The sequence below is a fragment of the Vulpes lagopus genome, chromosome 21, assembly GCF_018345385.1.
Source record: "Vulpes lagopus strain Blue_001 chromosome 21, ASM1834538v1, whole genome shotgun sequence".
Lineage (NCBI taxonomy): Eukaryota > Metazoa > Chordata > Mammalia > Carnivora > Canidae > Vulpes > Vulpes lagopus.
The window spans coordinates 15270616-15290675 of record NC_054844.1 but is presented as its reverse complement, the minus strand read 5'-3'; the positions used below and the strand labels follow the sequence as shown (position 1 = coordinate 15290675).

Here is a 20060-nt window from a genome sequence, read left to right as displayed (position 1 = left end):
AAGCTTTGACAATCCTTAAATCTTAAAAAAGTACTTTTTGGTCTGCCACTGTAGAAATTCTAAAACCAGTATTTAGTGAATGCCCAACACTATTTCAAGATATAAACAAAAAGCAAGACATTGTACATGCCCTCAGCAAGTACACTAGTTTTTAAGAGATCGATTTTATTTATTTATTTATTTATTTATTTATTTATTTATTTATTTATTTGAGAGAGAGAGCAAGCACACGCAGGAAGGGGCAGAGAGAGAGGGAGAGAATCTCATGCAGGCTCCATGCTGAGTGTGGAGCCTGATGCAGGGTTCAATCTCATGACCCTAAAATTATGACTTGAGTTGAAACCAAGAGTGAAGGCTTACCCAAGTGAGCCACCCAGGAGCCCTCAGCAAGGACACTATTAAAACAGAATGAATGTGGGAAAAAAGGGGGGTAATTTAGATTGCAAAATGCCAAAGACTTCAGCAGTCGTGTACAGTATACTGGAAATCCAGTCTGGGCTCCCAAATTATGCTTAATTACTAATTTTTTTAATTGGGCCATTTTAGGAAAATATGCTATACAACATGGCTGAAAGAACTACAGTAGAAGCCATTCCTGAGAATAAGATATCTTAAATTCATTTTAAATATGAGTTGCTTTCTCTTGGACAGTTCTTCACTCTTACATATTGAAAATCATTTCTATTCTTTAAAAGGGGTATGTTTTTTATGGATGGAGGGAAGTTAGGCAGAGTTACCTAACATATCTCATATATATATATGAACTAAATATTCCCCTTCAAGTTTGGTAACAGACTTGTTGGACAGGAAAAAGAAAAAACTAGACTCATTAAAAAAAAAAAAAAAGAGCTATGTTCCTCTGAGTACAGAATACTGAATTCAGTTGTTTCTAAGCCAGACTCCATTCATTTGTTCATTTACATACTTGTTCATTTATTTGCATAATATTTTGCTATGGGAGTATAAAAAAAAGTGTGATGATATGCATCTTTTAAAACTAGATGTTTGCTTCAGTTCTCCATATTCTGCTTATGATTATGGAAGATTAACAAGTTTTATCAGGACATACAAGCACAAACTTAGGGTAGTTTTTTGGTAGTAATTTACATAAGTGAAATAGTCCAATATTAAAATTTCCTTTTATGAGTTCCTAATTTGAACCTAGGCACCTTCTTATCCTACTTAGCTTCATGATAAACCGTCATTTAATAGATCAAAGGTCTCAAGAGAGACTAAGTGCCATTTGAATTCAAGTCATCTCATTCTAAGTCCATTGCATTATTATTATTAATTATTATTATTATTATTATTATTTTATGTACCAGTTATAAATGATTGTTAAGTTATAGCACGTAAATATTTATCATTGTTAATTGGAATCCTTACTATTTCTTGTTTTTTTAAGATTTTATTTATTTATTTGAGACAGAGAGAGAGAGAGAGATCGCACGCACTGAGGGAGGAGAAGCAGACTCCTCCCTGAGCAGAGAGCTCAGTGTGAGGCCTAATGCTGGGCTCAGTTCCAGGACCCTGGGATCATGACCTGAGCCAAAGGCAGATGCTTAATAACTGAGACCCCCAGGCACCTCCTTGCTATTTCTAATTAAGTCCATGAAATGAAGGAAAAAAAATCCTTTCATCACCACAAGGGACAGTTACGTTTGGACACCCCCCCACACACACACACACACACACACACTCTCTCTTCCACATTCGTCTATTTCCCTCCCAGAAACTGTCATGTTTCAGGAGGCAGATGATGCAGACAGTGTAGATGCCTAGTGTTTGACATGGATAATCACAGCCCAGGCCAAAAGTGAGGGTTGGTCAAACTACAAATTTAACAAAGGGAAAAATAAACTTACTTCTTCTATCTAGCTCATAAACAATGCAACGAAAGAAGGGTTTCTGATTCAAGATATGACAGTCTTGCATTTATCGCCTAAAGAAATCAAAAAGTATATCACAGTACCAACTTTAAAAAATCTCCAAACCCTCCAGAACTGTGGAAGGCCAAGGCTTGATATACTCAGACTTTTATAAAGACTATTTTCCTAACATTACATGTGAACAGATTTATCTGTTTAAAAGTCAACCGTAATTCACCTAAAATCTAAAATCAGTGATATTGTGATTTATTCTCTGTCATAATTGGACATACTTCATTTTAGCCTTTTTCAGTTCAAAAATGTTTACATTATGAGTATTTCCTTTCCTTAGTGTTAATTAAAATCCTGCAGTATGTGGTATTTAGTAGTTTAGTGCTGACATACACAAGTATTAATCTGACTAAAATTAGCCTAATTAAGATTGTTATTAAGTCTTACATAAAGCAGAAGTGTATAACACAGTAGGTAGCAATTATCTTGGCTTTTAAATAACATTTAAATTGAAATGTGGATGAAGTACTTTCAAATATCTCACAGACCTTCCTCTTTAAAATAAAAACTTGAAAATTCAAATTTTAACCCCATGTCCTTTATGATAAAGGGACAGCCAAGGTGTTGGTCACTTTTTACGAAACCAGTAACTATACTTGTTCTAAAAATTGACAGTGATAAAAGGTTCCTTTTTGAGAAAGCCTGGGTGGCTCAGTCGGTTAAGCAGCCAAATCTTGGTTTGGCTCAGGTCGTGAGTTTATGGAACAGGAGATTGAGCCCTGCCTGGGGCTCCACCCTCAGCATGGAGTCTACTTGAAGATTCTTTCCCTCTGCCCCTTCTCCACTTGTGCATGTGCAAGTGCCCTCTCTCCTGAATAAATAAATAAATCTTTTTAAAAAAGGTTCCTTTTTTGATTTGAGCCAAAGTGCTTGATAAACTAAAAATTGAGTCAGGGGTCCAATTACCTTCATTGAATATAGGATTATTTTAGCAAAACCACTCTTTTATTACTACAGTTTTAGAATTGATGCTTTTCCCCCCCCCCAAAGAATCATAGTGCATGCCCATTGAAAATACCCAATGAAGAAACTATAAATACTAAAAAAAAAAAAAGTAATGTGTAAATATCTCTCCTGAATCATTAATTCACTCAATTGTTGATTTGTTTCATTAAAGCATATTAATGTTCTCAAGTTCTTATTTTTAAGGTGGACATCAACGATAGATTAAACTTGAGGTAAAGTAGGCTATCTAGAACACCAACTGAAACAATAATTGATGTCTTATAGGTACATTTGTGAATCTGATCTCTATGTAAATGAGTTACCTGCTCCATATTTAAAAATTAAAACACCAACTAAAGCTGACTATCCTGAAATGAGTTCCAGTGGTCTAAAGAGATACAAAAGATAGAATATGAATACCTCAATTCAAATATAGGAACACACTACTAATAGGAACAATAAAAGCAAAAAATATGCCATTCTAGTAGTGGGTAAGTAATATCTTCTGCAAGTTAGCAGATACATATGACAATAAAATCATAGCTGTCTCTGTGAGAGTGGTTTATGGACACCCATATACTCTTACATAAGCAAATTTTCTATTCTGGGAATTGGCCAAAATCATGGATCATGGCTCACTAGAATTTCATACTCACAGTTATGTTACATATCAGAAACTCATATATCAGAATACCCATTAAAAAACACCATAGTTTTCTCAGTCAGTAAATTTAACCAATAACTGAAGAATCTTAACATATCTATTTTTTTAGTATTAGATTTTGTTTCAATATGAAATGGCAATATTTGAATAAATTCTGACTTTTCTTTATTTCATTGTGGTCTAATTTGGAAAATTATTACATGGCAGGGTAATAGAATAAACTATAAGAGCTTCAAGACTCTTATGGATTTGTCTACAACTACACAGCTGATATTAAAACATACATTATTTATCTGAATATAATATCTCCTGTGGAACCATGTGCTTTATCTTGTAAATACAGATCTGCTGGAAGTTTAAAATGTGTACATTCTGATAAACTACACTCTGCTTTAGACGAGTTATGATCTCATAGAAGTTAAGAATAAAAATGGAATGGATTAAATTTAGGTTGGAATCAAACTTTGTTTTGAATTTTAAGAAAGTCATTTTTCACTAGCATCAGAGTGCAGTAGCAAATAAAAAGCAAATGTAGTTATCTAGATCCTTCAGGTAAAAATATGCTTTGCCCTAAAATATCTGGGTAAATGAGTTAAATATTTGCGCTTCGCTTGAAATTGTCTAGAGAACCGTCTTTCATTGGATTTTGCTAGATTAGGTCTCATAGTGCTTTCTTCGAGAGTAGTACTTCTCAAAGTTTAATGTGTACAGGAATCTCTGAGGCTTATTGTTTAAATGCAGATCTGATTCATTCCTTCTAGGGTGGAGCTTGAGATTCTGCAGGGCTAGCAAGCTCCCAGGTGATACCTATGCTGCCGGATAGGACTACAGTTGAGTATCCAGGACAAAGAGGCCATGACACTGCTCTGTCATGTTTCATGCCTGTGTTCAGGCAGCAGGAGCCCAGAAAAACTGCCACAATTTCTCATCAGGTCAGAGCTAAAATTCAGGAGTAGGCAATAAAAGCTGATGGCTAAACCAGGGCCAAATCTGGCCCACCATTTGTTTTTACACTGCCAGCAAACTAAGAATTATTTTCACAGATGAACATTTGATCTGATGATAAGAAACAATAACTTAAAATACCAATAAACTGAAATTCCATCACCTCCCCAAAAGAATCATTATTTTGAATTTCATCAATCAAAAATTTGTGGAACATTCTATCTCTTGTTGCATAAATTACCTTCATGTCTTCAAAATTTTGCCCTTTGTCCCACAAAATCTAAAATGTTTATTGTTGAGCTTTAACAGAAAAAAAAATAGCAAATATCTTGTCTAAGCTTTTGCCTCTAATGCTACAAACTTTTCTGAATAAAAGATAACCTTGTTTAAATAGTACAAAGTGATAACCAAAAAAAGAGGAATGAAGGGGTGGAGGTGATGTTTTTTTATCTAGATTACCCTAAATTAGTTAGGATGAAGGGCATCATAGAAGATTCTCATAGCCTTCAAATTCTAAAATGAGACAGTTTGAGCACTTTCTTTACAGTTCGTATGATTATCATGGACAAAATAGTTTGTGCAATTTGTACAATTTAATTTTTTTAAGATTTTATTTATTTATTCATGAAAGACACAGAGAGAGGCAGAGACATAGGCAGAGGGAGAAGCAGGTTCCCTGCAGGAAGCCCAACGCGGGACTTGATCCCAGGACCCCCCGGATCATGCCCTGAGCCAAAGAGAGATGCTTAACCACTGAACTACCCAGGTGCCCCAGTACAACTTAATTTTTATATAATGCCTGAACACACCTGTATCAGTTTTCTCAGGCTGCCATAACTAAATACCACAGACTAGGTGGCTTAAACAACAGAAATTTTTTTGTCACCGTTCTGGACAATAAAAGCCAAAGATCAAGGTGTAGGAAGACTAGGTTTTTTCCTAAGGCTTTTCTTCTTGGCTTGCAGGTGGCCATCTTCTCGCTATGTCTTCACATGGCCTTTCTTCTGTGCATGCACAGACATGGTGTCTTTTCCTCTTCTTCTAAAGACACTGGTCCTATTGGATTAGAGCCCTACCCTTATGGCTTCATTTAACCTTAATTACCTCACTAAAACCCTTGTCTTCAAATAGTGATGTTGGGGGTTAGAACTTCAATATATGTATTTTAAAAGGAACATAACTCAGTCCATAGCAACATCAAATATATGTATAAATCCATCTCTGAAATTGGGTGGCATATTATAATGGATTGGCAGGATATTTTTTTCCTTTCTCAGCGATACATAAAAATGTATTTCTTCTTATAGTTGAATTCATCTTAGATTCAGGAAACACGTTAGGTTAGCAAACAAATAATTCTGAAAGCCTTTTAATAGTAAGTAACGGTCTCCAGCTCTGGCTTTCTCCACCATCCAGTTATGGTTCCCAGAGGCAAATTATTTTCAAATTTTAAGTGTTATTTGTCTAAGTGAATACTGCTAAGTAATATGATTACTAAAATATTTTTATTTAGATCAGTGATAAGTTTAAATATATACACACATACTATATTTACAAAATAGATTATTTATTATGTATAATATTTATTAAGATTATAAAATATAAGTATATTTATTTAAAATATAGTATATAATATATAATAATTTATAACTTTTTCTGTGTGATAAGAAAGAACAAAGGTCTATCCTCTTAGTAAATTTCAAGCACACAATAGAGTATTGTTAACTATAGTCACTATGCTGTACGGTAGGTCTCCAGGACATATTCATCTAGTATAACTGAAACTTCATACCCTTTGACTAACACTTCCCCATTTCTTACTCATCCTAGTCCCTGGCAACTCCATTCTATTCTCTGATTCTATGAGCTTGATTACTTGATATTCCATATGTAAGTGTTATCATGTAATATTTGTCCTTCTGTGTCTGGCTTATTCTACTTACCATAATGTTTTCCAGCTTCATTCATATTATCACAAATGGCAGGATTTCTTTCTTTTTTAAGACTGAATAATATTCCATTGTATGTGTATACCACCTTCTCTTTATTCATTCTTTATTCATTTGTCCATTCATCGACATTTAGTTTGCACCCATGATGTCTTGACTATTGTGAATAATGCTGCATTGAATATGGAAACACAGATATCTCAAGATCCTGATTTCAATTCCTTTGGAGGCATACCCAGATTTGAGATTGCTAGATTACCTGGTAGCTCCTTATTCGATTTTTTTTAGAATATCTGTACTGTTTTCCATTGTGGCTACACCAATTTATACATCCCCACCAACAGTATGTATTAGAGTTCTTTCTCCACACCCCTACCAACACTTGTTATCTCTTGTTTTTCATAATAACCATCTTGACTGGTATAAGGTGATAGCTCATTGTGGTTTTGATTTGGTTTTGCCTGATGATTACTGATGTTGAGTACTTTTTCATATACCTGTTGACTATTTCCATGTGTTCTTTGGAGAAGTGTCTATTCAGTTCCTTTGCCCATTTTCTACCAGATTTTGGGGTTTTCTTGATACTGAGTTTTAGAAGTTCTCTATTTTGACTATTACCTCTGTATCAGATACATGGTTTGCAAATACTTTCACTATTTTATAGTTTTCCTTTTCATTTTGTTTGCTATGCAAAACCTTTTTATTTTGTTGCAGTCCCACTTGTCTATTTTTGCTATTTTTTTTTTTTGCCTTGTACTTTTGATGTCATATCCAAGAAATCATCACCAAGACCATTGCTTTTCCATGTTTTCTTCTAGGAGTTTTACAGTTACAGGTCATATGCTTAAGTTTTCAATCCATTTTAAGTTAATTTTTTGTACATATAAGAGTTCAATTTCATTTTTTTTGCATGTGAATATCCAGTTTTCCCAATTTGAGACTGTCCTGTCCCCATTGTGTATTTCTGGCACCTTTGTCAAAGATTATTTGACCGTATATGCCTGGGTTTATTTCTGGGCTCTCTATTCTGTTCCATTGGTCTATATGCCTGTTTTTACACCACTACCATACTGTTTTTGTTATTATACATTTGTAATATATTTCAAAATCAAGAAGTGTGATGCCTCCAGTGTTGTTCTTGCTTAAAATTGCTTTCACTATTTGGGATCTTTTGTGTTTCCACATGAATTTTAGAATTGTTGACTTCAATATCTGTAAAAAGATGTCACTGGGATTTTTAATAGAGATTGAATTGAACCTGTACATCACTTTGAGTAATATGGATATCTTAACAATATTAATTCTTCTAATCCATGAACATATGATGTCCATTTATACCTACTTTAATTTTTTGATCCATGTTTTAGAGTTTTCAGTTTACAAGTCTTTTGTCCTCTTGGTTAAATTCATTCCAAAGTATCTTATTCTTCTTGTTGCTATTGTAAATGGGATCATTCTCTTAATTTCCTTTTTTGAATAGTTCATTCTTGTGTATAGAAATACACGTGATTTTTTATGTTGATTTTGTATAATGAAACTTTACTGAATTTGTTGATTAGTTCTCATAATTTTTTTGTATGTATTCCTTAGTATTTTCTGTGTCAGATCATGTCATCTGCAAACAAATTATTTACTTCTTCTTTACTGCTTTGGACACCTTTTATTTCTTCTTTTTTCCTAATTGTTCTGGTTAGGACTTCCAATTGTATGCTGGATATCAATAGCAAGTGTGGGCCAGTAAAAAGTAGGGGAAAATATTTCAGAAGAACAAAGCAAAGACTCTAAGATGGGAAAAAATTTAAGGTCGTCAAGAAAAACAAAAAAAAATGTGTCTGAGAAATGGTCCAAGAGGAGAAAGTAGCAAGCAATTAGAGTGAAATGATAAGCACAGGCAAGATCATAAAGGCCAAGTTAAAGATTTGGGATTTCATCTTATCATATGGAAATCCATAGAAGAAATTTAGCAGAAGAGTAACATTGAATTTGCATTTATATAAGATCTCCCTGAGTCTTAGGTACTTAATAGGGTACAGGTGGAGAAGAATGAAAAATGGAAGACACATAGTCTGGGTTAAAAATAATAATGACTTGGACTAGAATGATGACAGTGGCTATAAAGTGAAGCAGGTTAATTCACAATATATTTTGAAATAGAACCTGGAAAACTGAATAATATATTTGGAGATAGGAGGAAAGACAGAGGACCCCTGATTTCTGCCTTGAGCATGTGAAGGTACTGGAGGAGATGGGGAGGAGTGAAGAAGAAGTAGGGGAAAGATCAAAAGTTCTGTTTTGTGTAATCACTTCTTTGAAAACTTCCCTTAGAGATTACCTGTATTTCTGACCTCTTTCCATGGTTTTAGCTCTTTTTCTTGCCCTAAATATAAATACGTTGAAAGATATTTCTAAATGTTCTCTTCACTCACTCCCCATCATTTTTTCATTTCACCTGACCTTAAATTTACATTCCATGTAGATGATTCATTAATCTTCATCTCTTGACTCAACCAGTATTCTGACCCATGATTCACATTTTCAAGTGTTTTCTGAGTACTTCTCTTTGAATTATCTCTTTGTGCCTCTACCTCAACTCAAAATCAAATTCATTTTCTCCCTATCGTGGGTCTTACTGATATTATGGGTAGTACCATCTTTCCAGTCAGCTAGACTTACACTCAACATTAACATTTGCTTCCTCCTTGCTCTTGCTGTGGTTTTATCAGTGGAATCTATTGCATCTTATGTTTATATTCTCTATGTTTCCTGGAAGTGGGAGCCCTGACTGTAACTTAAGCCCCCATTATACTATATCAAGATTTTTAACTTTCTATCTTCCTACCTCCACTACCTCTCCCATTCTATCAACCAGCACATAGCCTTAAGAGCAATCATCCTGAATGACAGGTCTAATCATTTCACTTGTGTCTCACATCTTCAGTGATTCCATTATCTTCAGAGCAATGTACAAATTCCTTAAAAATATATTAAATGCCTCTTATGATCTGACCTCAATCTATCTCATCCCCTGATTCCCAAATAACTTGTTTCTCACTATTCTGAAAATCTGTCTGAATCTTTCACAAGTCTGTTTTTGCTCATGCCAATGATACTACCTTCACCTCTCCATATGGACACTCTTCTTTTTTTAAAGCATAAAATTATTTTTCTCATCTCCCTAGATAGAAATAAGTTCTTCTTCTTAGATTCCCCAATAGAATATGAGTTGGCAATGACTGAGAACAGATATTTTTTAATCTTATATCTCCAACTATGCTTTGCATACAGCAGGAAGAGAGTAAATAGTAAATTGAAATGACATATTAGCTCTTTTTGGTAAGTCTATAATGTGCAAATGCAATTTTATGATAAATGTGATCTTAAAAGTAGATAATATTGAAACTCAAATTTTTAAACGAGGTGTTTAAAGAACCAAAATCTCTACCCCACTATCTATGGGCCTTTATGGAAACTAATTTAAAATAATTAAAAACTCCTTAAATTTTCTGTTATTCAGAAATTTCTGTTATTCCCCCTTTTTTATACCATCTATTTCTTAGAGACCCAGTAAAGAGCAGACCTTACAGATGCATTTAAATACTGAGATATAATCAAAAAATTTACCTACCAGTTTCTCTATCAACCAAAACAAACACTAAGCTATTTAAACATTAGATTGATTTTTTTGAATTGAAAGCTTTGCCTTATCTGAAATTTTATGCAAGTTAGCAAAATGTGACTATCTCTAAATTTCAAGTAAATTCCATCAACCTCAGGTTTGCCTCTGTTTAAACGATGGGATTAAGTCCAGTATATATGAATGATAAATTGAGGAATGGAATGGTTACAGTGGATATAAACTATAAAAAAATCATAACAAAATCCCTACTCATTTTCAACCAAAATTTTTAGATAATTCCTCAAGAGTGAAAGGGGAGATGCCTGGGTGGCTCAGCGGTTGAACATCTGCCTTTGGCTCAGGGCATGATCCCAGGATCCCCAGGATGGAGTACCACATCAGGCTCCCTGCAAGGAGCCTGCTTCTCCCTTTGCCTATGTCTCTGCTTTCTCTCTGTGTCTCTCATGAATAAATAAATAAAATCTTTAAAAAATTAAATTAAAAAAAAGAGTAAAAGGAAAAGAAGAGCTAGACCGGTTTTTTAATAATTGCCTCCATTTATACTCTTTATCTGGTTAATTCACCTTTACTATTTTTTTCTAAACAAAAGTTTCTAGTCTTTAATTCTCTAATGGCTGCTTTACTTCTGCAAAGATTAGAGAAATGTCAGAAAACTGAAGGCAGATTATGTCAAACCATTTTTAAATGATTAAAATCTTATGAAGAGACTTTATTTTAAATTTCTCTCAAATTATTTTTGACTAATATAATATCAACAATAATATATCTTATCTGAGAACAAAATTCAAAACTATTGCTTTACTTTCAATAATTGCTCCCTATTGCTACCAGGAGCTGTTATAATAATACCAGTACAGTATCTTATTTAAATCTCATAGTGACCCTACAAGGTAAGCATCATTAACCCCACCATAAAGTTGAGGAAAGTGATCATGTGGCTAACTAACGTTCCAGAGGCCCTCTAAGCAGTAAGTCAGGAAATAAGGAGTAGGTGCAGCTGTTTCTGAGAGACTAGAGTAGAAGTACAGGAAAGTCATATAACACAGCTAGCTGGCATCTGGATATTTCCAGATGCAAAAAAATATTGAGGAAACGTCCCCTAGTATCAATGTGAAAGAAATGCTGTGGTCTATTACACTGATTTGGGACTCTTTCTTTCTTTCTTTCTTTCTTTCTTTCTTTCTTTCTTCTTCTTTGCATTATTTTCCTTCAGTCGCTGGAAATCTTTCTGCTGCATTGTCTGTGATGGTCGCTGGCTTCTTTGAAATACACAGAAAACACTTCCCTCCAGTGGAGCAGCCTCTTTCAGGCAAAGTCCTCACCGTTTCTTCCATGCCCTGTTTTCACCTGGTTCTTCAGTACATTTTACTTGGAGTGGCTGAAACACTGGTCAACCCAGCCTGTGAGTAACGATTTCACCACCTCATGTAAGAACACACCAAGTCTTTATACAGAACACATCACCTCAAGCGGTTGGCGACCTATTCACTCCCTGGAGATTTCCCACAATGCTTCAGAACAACCTATTAATCACTCTCATTTTTAAAAAATGCTTAATTTCTCTTCATTCCTCTGCCAGATGCAGAACAATTATTAATTCTACCTGAATGTAGACGGAAGGAAAGATTTACGAACTTAAAGGCAGTAACTATTTGGTCAAATACACAAGGGGAGGAAAAAACTGCTAAAACATAGAAGACAAATCCAGTATACTCAGATAAAAACTCTCCTCTCTTTCTTCTTCCACCTCCCACCCTCTCGCTCATACATAAATTCACATATATATAGTCTTTCCAAAATGACATTTATAATGTACTCTGAGAGTGTATAAACATGCAAATGAAATGAAAATTTGAGCCAATTTTCCAGATAACTCAATGTCTTCAAATTAAGTTACACTAAATTAAGTGATCACTGGTGTTTTATAAGATGGGTTCAAAATAACTTTATTAAATATCAAGGGTTTTCTGGATTATCTAGATAGCTGATATTAATTAAACTAGCCACTGTACAATTCATCAAGATAGTTCAGTGACTTCTTGCTATACAACGGAGTGTGTGTGTGTGTGTGTGTGTGTGTGTGTTTATTAGAGTAATCTATTGCATCTTATTTTTTACCTTCGTTATATTTCCCTGCAGTAAGAGGGATTATAACTGATTATAACTTATTATACTTCATCAAGATTGCTTTTTGGTTCCTATCTTCCTACCTCCACTATATCTCTCATTCTACCAACCAGCACATGATCTTTAGAGCAATCATCTGAAATGACAGTTCTGATCATTTCACTTGTCTAAAATCTTCAATTATTCTACTATTTTTCCAAATTCCTTAACTATACATATTTAGTAAATATATATATATATATATATATGATACCAAAGCAATTCACTGAATAAGGTAAAAATAAAATCAATTAATAGAGTTTGTGTGGGATGTGATATCTGTCACCCCACTGATCCTCAGGGTTGATATGGCTGATCAGGCTGAAGACAGGTGTCCTCTTCCTCCCTCAATGCTTCATGTGTGTCTCTCCCAAAGCTGCACACTCAGTGGAAAAAGATGACTTTCCGCACAGAGGAGGAACATTCTTCAGTCAAGGGTATGTGAGTAGCTGCGTGCCTATGCTAGCACCTCCAAACAAGCTCTCAGCATACATTCATAGGACAATGTAGGGTAGTCAAGCTTCCAATGCTCCAGACACATCTAAATGAGGTGCTGCATGTGGAAGTCTGACTTTCAAAAAGTGAGAAGAAAAGAAAGAAAAGAAAAGAAAAGAAAAGAAAAAAGAAAAGAAAAGAAAAGAAAAGAAAAAGAAAGTTTATGGGACTATAATCATATATGTGTGTTAGACTTCTTTTTAAAAAGATTTATTTATTTAGTTTGGATGGGGTCAGGGGGAAGAGGGTGAGGAAGTTGGAATATCAAGCAGACTCCCTGCTAAGTGTGGCACCCGACTTAAGGCTTGATCATGACCTGAGCTGAAATCAAGAGTCAGATGTTTAACTGACTGAGCCACTCAGGTGTCCTGTATTTGACTTCTTTTTATATTTTTAAATCATTCCATTCAATACATATTATATAGGTAAATTGTTTTATGAGATTCTTTGATGTTGATGTCACTGTTTGATAATACAAGAAATACAAGAGAACTATAAATGAACACCACTACACAAATGTTTGTGACTTCCCTGACATCGTTTCTAGAAAGTTGTTGGAGGTAGCCAAAATTTTGTACGTTAGAAATGAAGCATGGGAATGAATGCAGATGATTAGTGAATAAAGTCAGAAAATTCCCAGCAATCTTAACAATAGTGGTTCAACGTACAAAAGTTAGAGAAGTACTTACAACCATAGACAATTAAAAAGGTGTATCATGTAATATAAACCTCTTAGTCTACCCTTCCCTGATTTACCCATCAGGAAATTGACATCCAACTAAGTCAATTGTCTTATTTGCTATATAGGTCATGGGGTAGGGACCAGAAGACTGTTTTGATTTCCAGCTGTGACTCTTACTACATTTGTGACCTTAAGAATTCATGTAACATCTAAGCTTCATCTTTCTGATCTTTAAAATGGAAATAATTAAAATTCTCTATATCACAGCATGAGTGTAAGAATCAATGCGAATGGGGACTACTCCATGAAAATTAAATGACAACATGTGAAAGGGTGTTTTGAACTGTAAATTCAACAATTACTTGAACCTCCCACCCACCCCTCCCCCAAAAAAGAATTACTCTTCTGGGAGGCAGTACAGCATAGTGGTTAATATCTATGGTCTTAAAGTCAGACAAATCTGAGTTTAAACCCAGTTGTGCCTTGACTAAGTGTGTGACTCTACATAAATTATTGTGCATTTCTGAGCCTTTCTCATCACCTATAAAATGAGGAAAGGTTGTTGTCACGACTATGTGAAGTACTTTATGTAGAAGAAAAAGTAGAGTACCTAGTATATAGATAGCACTGAATAATTATCAGCTATAATGTGTGCTGCTATTATTATTCTAATCTTTCACATGAATTAATAGGGGAAGACTCAGAACTCAAGCCCAGATGTCCTGCTCATAGCTCTTTCTACCACACCTATCACCACCTGAACACTGGTAGTGTGAGTGAAATTGTGTCTTTCTCACGTGAGTCATCCTAAATCCCTTTTTTCTCCTTACTTCTCACATCCAATCCAAAAGACTCAGTCTTTACTCTGAAATATAATCTAAATCTGGCCATGTCTCACTATCTTCTTTGCTATTCACTTAGTCTACGTGGTCACCATTATCTCATCAATTCAATCAGAGCCTCCTGACTCGTCTCTCTGCTTCTTCTTCTGCCCCAGGAGTTCATTCTCTTCAAAAGAGGTATCATGTTCTTTCCAAAAGAAGTCCTATCATTCCCCTGCTTCAAATTTCTCAATAGAATTTTGAAAATAATACCTTAAATGGTGAATAAGACTGCCCATGATTTGGCCTCTTGTACTGCTCCAACTACATTTTATAACATTCTTCCTTCTGACTACTCCACTAGAAATTTGATGATCTTCATTCTGTGTTTCTAAAGTGTCAAACTTACTTTTGTCCCAAGGCCTTTGTGTTAATTCTTCTCTCTGCCTACAGTTTCCTTTCCTCTATTTTCAAGTGTCTGGCTTCTTCTCAGCATCAAATTTTCTCAAAGATTATCTCTTCAGAGAGGCTGTCCGGATGATCCTATCACTTTTACTCCATTACCCTGTTCCATTTTTTCTAATAGCACTTGTCAGGACCAACAATTATCTTATTTATATGTGTATGTTTACTGCCTGCCTCTCACCATGTGAATGTACAATCTTTAAGTCAAGATTCTTATCCTTATTGTCCATCCTTAAGTTATGAAGTTCTTTCTCCCTTAAAAGTGCATGTACAGAGAAAATTATTAATAAATATACTGAAAAAACAAATGAATTAATAAAATTTATAGCTATTTCTATGTGAGTATAATAAAAATATATCATTCAAATTACTGACAATGACCCACAGTGATGGCACTGAGCAAGGGGGTACCGTGGATTACTCCCAAATTTCAGGGACATTGTTTACTGTACTAAGTCATGTCATATCTTAGAGATGATCTACAAGAAAAAAAAATGGAAAACTTTTCAAATTATGTCTTAGTTATATCAATGTATACCCCAGCTATCTCATAACCTGTGTTTGTTTATTCAAAAGATACTGTGTTGGTATCTACAATATGCTTGGCACTACTCTAGAATCTTAAGGCACATCAATTTAAAGAAAATTCTGCCATTGTAGAACCTACATTCTACCAAAGGGAGAAAGGTAAATGAGAAATGTAATAAATAATTAAATTACAGAACATGTGGGGTGATGAGTACTCTAGAAAAAGAAAAGATAGGGCAGGACAAGGGGGTTCAGTATTGCCTAGCATAGGGGGCAGCAGGTTGCAGCATTAAAGGATGGATAGGATAGACCTCAATGAGAGATACTACTTAGGCAAAGCCTCAAAAAAGTTGAGGGAATCAACCACATGGATATCTGGAAAGAACATTACTGTTAGCAAGGGAGTTACTAAATGCAAAGATGGAAATATACCTGACAATGTAGTGTAAGAGGTCTTGTGCAGTTGGAGGAGAGTGAAGAAGAGAGAAACTAGTAAGAGATGAGTCAGAGTGGCCACTGTAAAGACTCTGACTTGGGCTCTGAGTGAAGCAGGAAAAGGAATGACATGCTATTACTTACTTACACTTTTTAAAAAATATTTCTGAAGATATTTAATCTGCCTTCTTCATTTTGTGTTCCATACATAGATAGAAAAGTAGCAGTTGGTTACCATCCTTACAAAGTTCCAGCAAGCATCACTGTATAAAATTATAGGTTGTAATTGTGTACATGTAGACTCTAAAGAATTTCAAACATTTCCAGTCTTCCAGTTCTCCTTTCTGCCCCTCATCTCTTCCCACTCACACGTTGATCTTCCTTACCTTTCACTGTTGAACCAGTATTTGAAATATTTAGTCAGTATTTTCTCCTTTTCCAATGACTTCCATGCCTGATAACTACTTCCCTTCATCCGGAGGCAATTTCTGTGCTCTGTTTACCCCATGGTGTATTTTTCTAGGCTTCACAAATGAAGTCAAGTCCCACTTTATACAGCAAAAGGCCAGAAGAAAATTCTCCAAAGAGAACTGGTATAATCTTATTTTGAAAAGGATGTTACAGATTATTTTCAGTTACTTACACTTTTTTTTTATTAAAGATTTTATTTATTCACAAGAGACAGAGAGAGAGAGAGAGAGAGAGAGGCACAGAGACACAGGCAGAGGGAGAAGCAGGCTCCATGCAGAGAGCCTGATGTGGGACTCAATCCCGGGTCTCCAGGATCACGCCCTAGCTGAAGGCAGTGCTAAACTGCTGAGCCACCTGGGCTGCCCAGTTACTTACACTTTTAAAGAACCCTTCTCTCTGCTGTGGAGAATATACTACCCTGAGGAAAAAGGATAGATTAAGAATATACTACAGTGAAGAAAATGATAGAAGATAGGTGAATTAAGGAAAGAAAAATGAGTGCTTCAGACCAGGATGGTATCAGTGTGGGTGGTGAGAATAATCCAAGCTTAGTTATATTTTGAGGAAGGAACAATAGGGTATGAGAAAAAGAGAAGAGTTAATGATGACATCAAGGTTTATGGCATGAGCCTCTGGAAGGATGGAGTTGCCATCTTCAGAGAGACAAAAGGCTACAGGTGGAAGAGGCTTTGGGGAGAAGATCACCAAGTTTAGTTTTGGACCTGAATAAGATGTCAGATAGAGGTTGACAAGTAGGGAATTGGATTCCAAGTCTATAATTTCATATTAAGTTAGGGGATATATGCAAATCTGAGAGACACAAGCTTATCGATGGTATTTAAAGCAATGGGACTAGTTGAGATCACCAAGGGAGTCAGGGACATTAGGAGTTGGTGTTATACAAAGAAGAAGATGCAGGAACTCAACCCTGAAGCACATCATCAAGACATTAGAAGAAGATGAGAAATTCAAAGAAGAGAGAACTGAAGTGACAAGCAAAAAAAAAAAAAGGGAAACCAAGAGACCAGTATCTTAGAAGTCATATGAAAAAGTGGTATCAAGGAGGAAGGAGTGTTCATCAAATGCTGCTAATACATCCAACAAGATGAGGACTGAGAATTGACTATCCAACAGAGCAATATGGCAGTTATTGGTGGTTTGGAAAGGAGCTTTCTTATGTGGGATGTGGGAATGCACAAAAGCCTGCTTAGAATGAGTTTAAGGGATAATGGGAGGAGAAGTATTGTAGATGATTCATGTGAAGAATTTTGCTGCAAAAGAGAATAAAGGAATGGGACAGTAGCTGACAAAGTAATGGGGTTAAGAATGAGTTTTTTATATCTGTATAAGGAAGGAAAGTTAATGGCATCATACAGCACATTGGTGGGAATATTCAAAAGAAAGAGGAGATTTAAAATAAGAGAGAGAGGGAAAATAATAGTATTAGAGTGGGGGAAATCACTGCAGGGAGAGAGGTTGAGATCTAATTTACAAGTTGAGAATGTGGCTGTAAGTAGTAGCAAGGATGGTTCATTAATGCTAACAGTTTGGAGGACAGAGTATATAGGTGCAGGAACTTCTTGTGTACATAAATAGGTGTGGAGATTCATGTGGAAACTCCCCGATGGCTAATTGAAGTAAGATGTAAGGCCATGAACTTTGAGTGAAGATATGGCTATATGGGGGGGGGGGGTTGTTGAAGAGAGAGGAGAGGTATGAAATTGTTGTCTAATATGAGAGAATGAATGAGCCAGGAAGATATGGAACATTGCTAGGGAGCAACAAGAGACCATTTGATTGTGGTCAGGAATTTAAAATGAGTTGGTCAACATGGTTATGCGTTCTTCTTCCAGAAATATTGAGCAGCATGGATCTAGGAGCAGGGATGGCAGAGTGTGAATTGTTTGGCCAATCGATTTCCAGAAAGCAAGAGAAAGGCAAGGGAAAGAGGGTATGTGAAAGAGTATCATCATAGCAATTGACTGTGGAACTTAACTTGGCTAAGAAGAGGAATAGGATCATAAAGGCATGAAAGAGGTGAGCATAAGGAAAGGAGCGATGGAGTGAAGGCCCTGAAGGAGTCTAAACACCTCTGTGGTTGAGCAGCAGTTAACTGGGAAGACAGAAAGTTGTAGTTAGTGGGGGATGCACAAAGTTGAGATTGTGGAGCATTTACAATTACTGGTCTAGGGCATGGGTCAGCAAATGTCTTCTGAAAAGTGTCAGATAGTAAATAGATTTTTCACACCAGGCAGACAGTCTCTGTTACAACCACTCAACTCTGTCATTGTGGTGTACGAGAAGTCATAGACACATAGATAATGAATGGGTGTGCCTGTGTTCCAATAAAACTTTCTTTATAAACACCTGGCAGGCTGAACCTTACCTGATGGTAGTTCACCAAGTCCTGGTCTGCTGGCCTGGGGGCCAACAAAGGTTCAGGGTGTGAGCATGGTAATGAGCGGCTAAGGTGCTGTTGAGGACAGGGACATTAGAAAGAAGGTCAAGGGACTGAGAAACCAAGATCTGGCAGGATGCAAGTTTAGAAGGATGATCTATATACATGATAATTGTCAGGAACTAAGGCAGGAATAGAACTGGAGAATGTGACAAGGAGAGAGGAGCTGATAACGTTGACTAGCAGAGGAAGATGGCCTAGAAATTGACAGGTGACTACACAAAAGAGAAGTAGAAGGTGATCTGATTGAATAGCACTGATATAATCAGAAACAATGAACTGAAGCTCTTGAGACATGAGGGAGGAATGGTGATCTGGACAAAGTTCCATAGCCCCAGACAGAGGTCCTTCTCTTACATATGTTCGAAATACTCACCCAACATAAGAAGCCCATCGAACCGTTTAAGAACAATTGGAGTAAAAGAAATTTCAGCAATGAGTCCCCAGTACCAGGTGCCTCAGGAAGGTGGTAACAGCCCTACGGTTTATAGCTTCCACAGATGCTGTGATGGGGCATCTCTGCAAACACTAAGCAGCCTCCGCCTGGAGGCACATTTCAGCTCTCATTGGCAAGACGAGCACTCACACACACTGAGTATTTTTTTACTGTGTCTTCATGGTAAAATGAGAACTTTGGAATAGTGGCAGACTTGTGGGCACTATCTATACTATTATGTGCTAAAAGAAGTACCACGGAGCCTAAAAAATCAGGTTGATGATCGCTAACATAGAAAGAGATCAGAATGTTCAAGGAGATGCCCGAAAATGAAGATCGGAAGACTTGAAAAGCTAAGTCTTCTAAAAGGGAACCGGAGGCTTTCAAAACGACTAAAATGACACCAAAGAGAGATTAACCAGCAGGCAGAGAGCTGGCAAAGTGTGTTCATGAATTATATACCGCACCAGAAGTTCTAGCAAGAGAAAAGCATAGGATTAATAATTAACTAGCAGAGTAATAATGGGCTTGTACATTCTGCTTTTTCTCCGTGAAAGAAATCGGTCTTTCTGCCCATTGTTTGTCTCTTCATATTTATAGAAAGGAAAGTTCATAAGCCAAATCCTTTTTATAACAGTGAATCATTTCTTCCCAAAACCTCTTCAGCTTTTCCCTCACCCTGTCGTCCAGATCTTCCTGAAAAACACTTGTGAGCTTGGCCTGGGGCTCTTGCTGGTGATTTGCACTACACAAGAGAGCTGTGAGACCCATGGCCCCTTGCTGCCAAGATTTGAAGCCCTTCTTCACAGTATTTTATTTATCACCATCATTATCTTCACCTCCAATAAGCATCTGTGGTATTAAGTGCCTGTTTAGCACTACCTTTAGTGTCCTGTATGTCTCTGCTGTCTGCCTGCCCAGGCTTTAAAATCTAGGAACGATGCACCCGTGCCCGAGCTGAGGCTGGCACGCTGCACATTCCCTGGAGCACAGATGGGGACTCCTTTGAATGTTTCTTCGCTG

At 36.2% G+C, this 20060-nt stretch overlaps 1 protein-coding gene across 1 annotated transcript in view; it reads left to right on the top strand.

Annotated features, from left to right (window-relative positions):
- Nucleotides 1-20060, top strand: part of SLC15A5 (solute carrier family 15 member 5) — an 80528-nt gene that overhangs the window by 33186 nt on the left and 27282 nt on the right. Inside the window, exon 6 of the mRNA XM_041736770.1 lies at nt 11294-11482. Within this exon, the coding sequence (XP_041592704.1) occupies nt 11294-11482 (189 nt within the window). The remainder of the gene's footprint in view (nt 1-11293; nt 11483-20060) is intronic.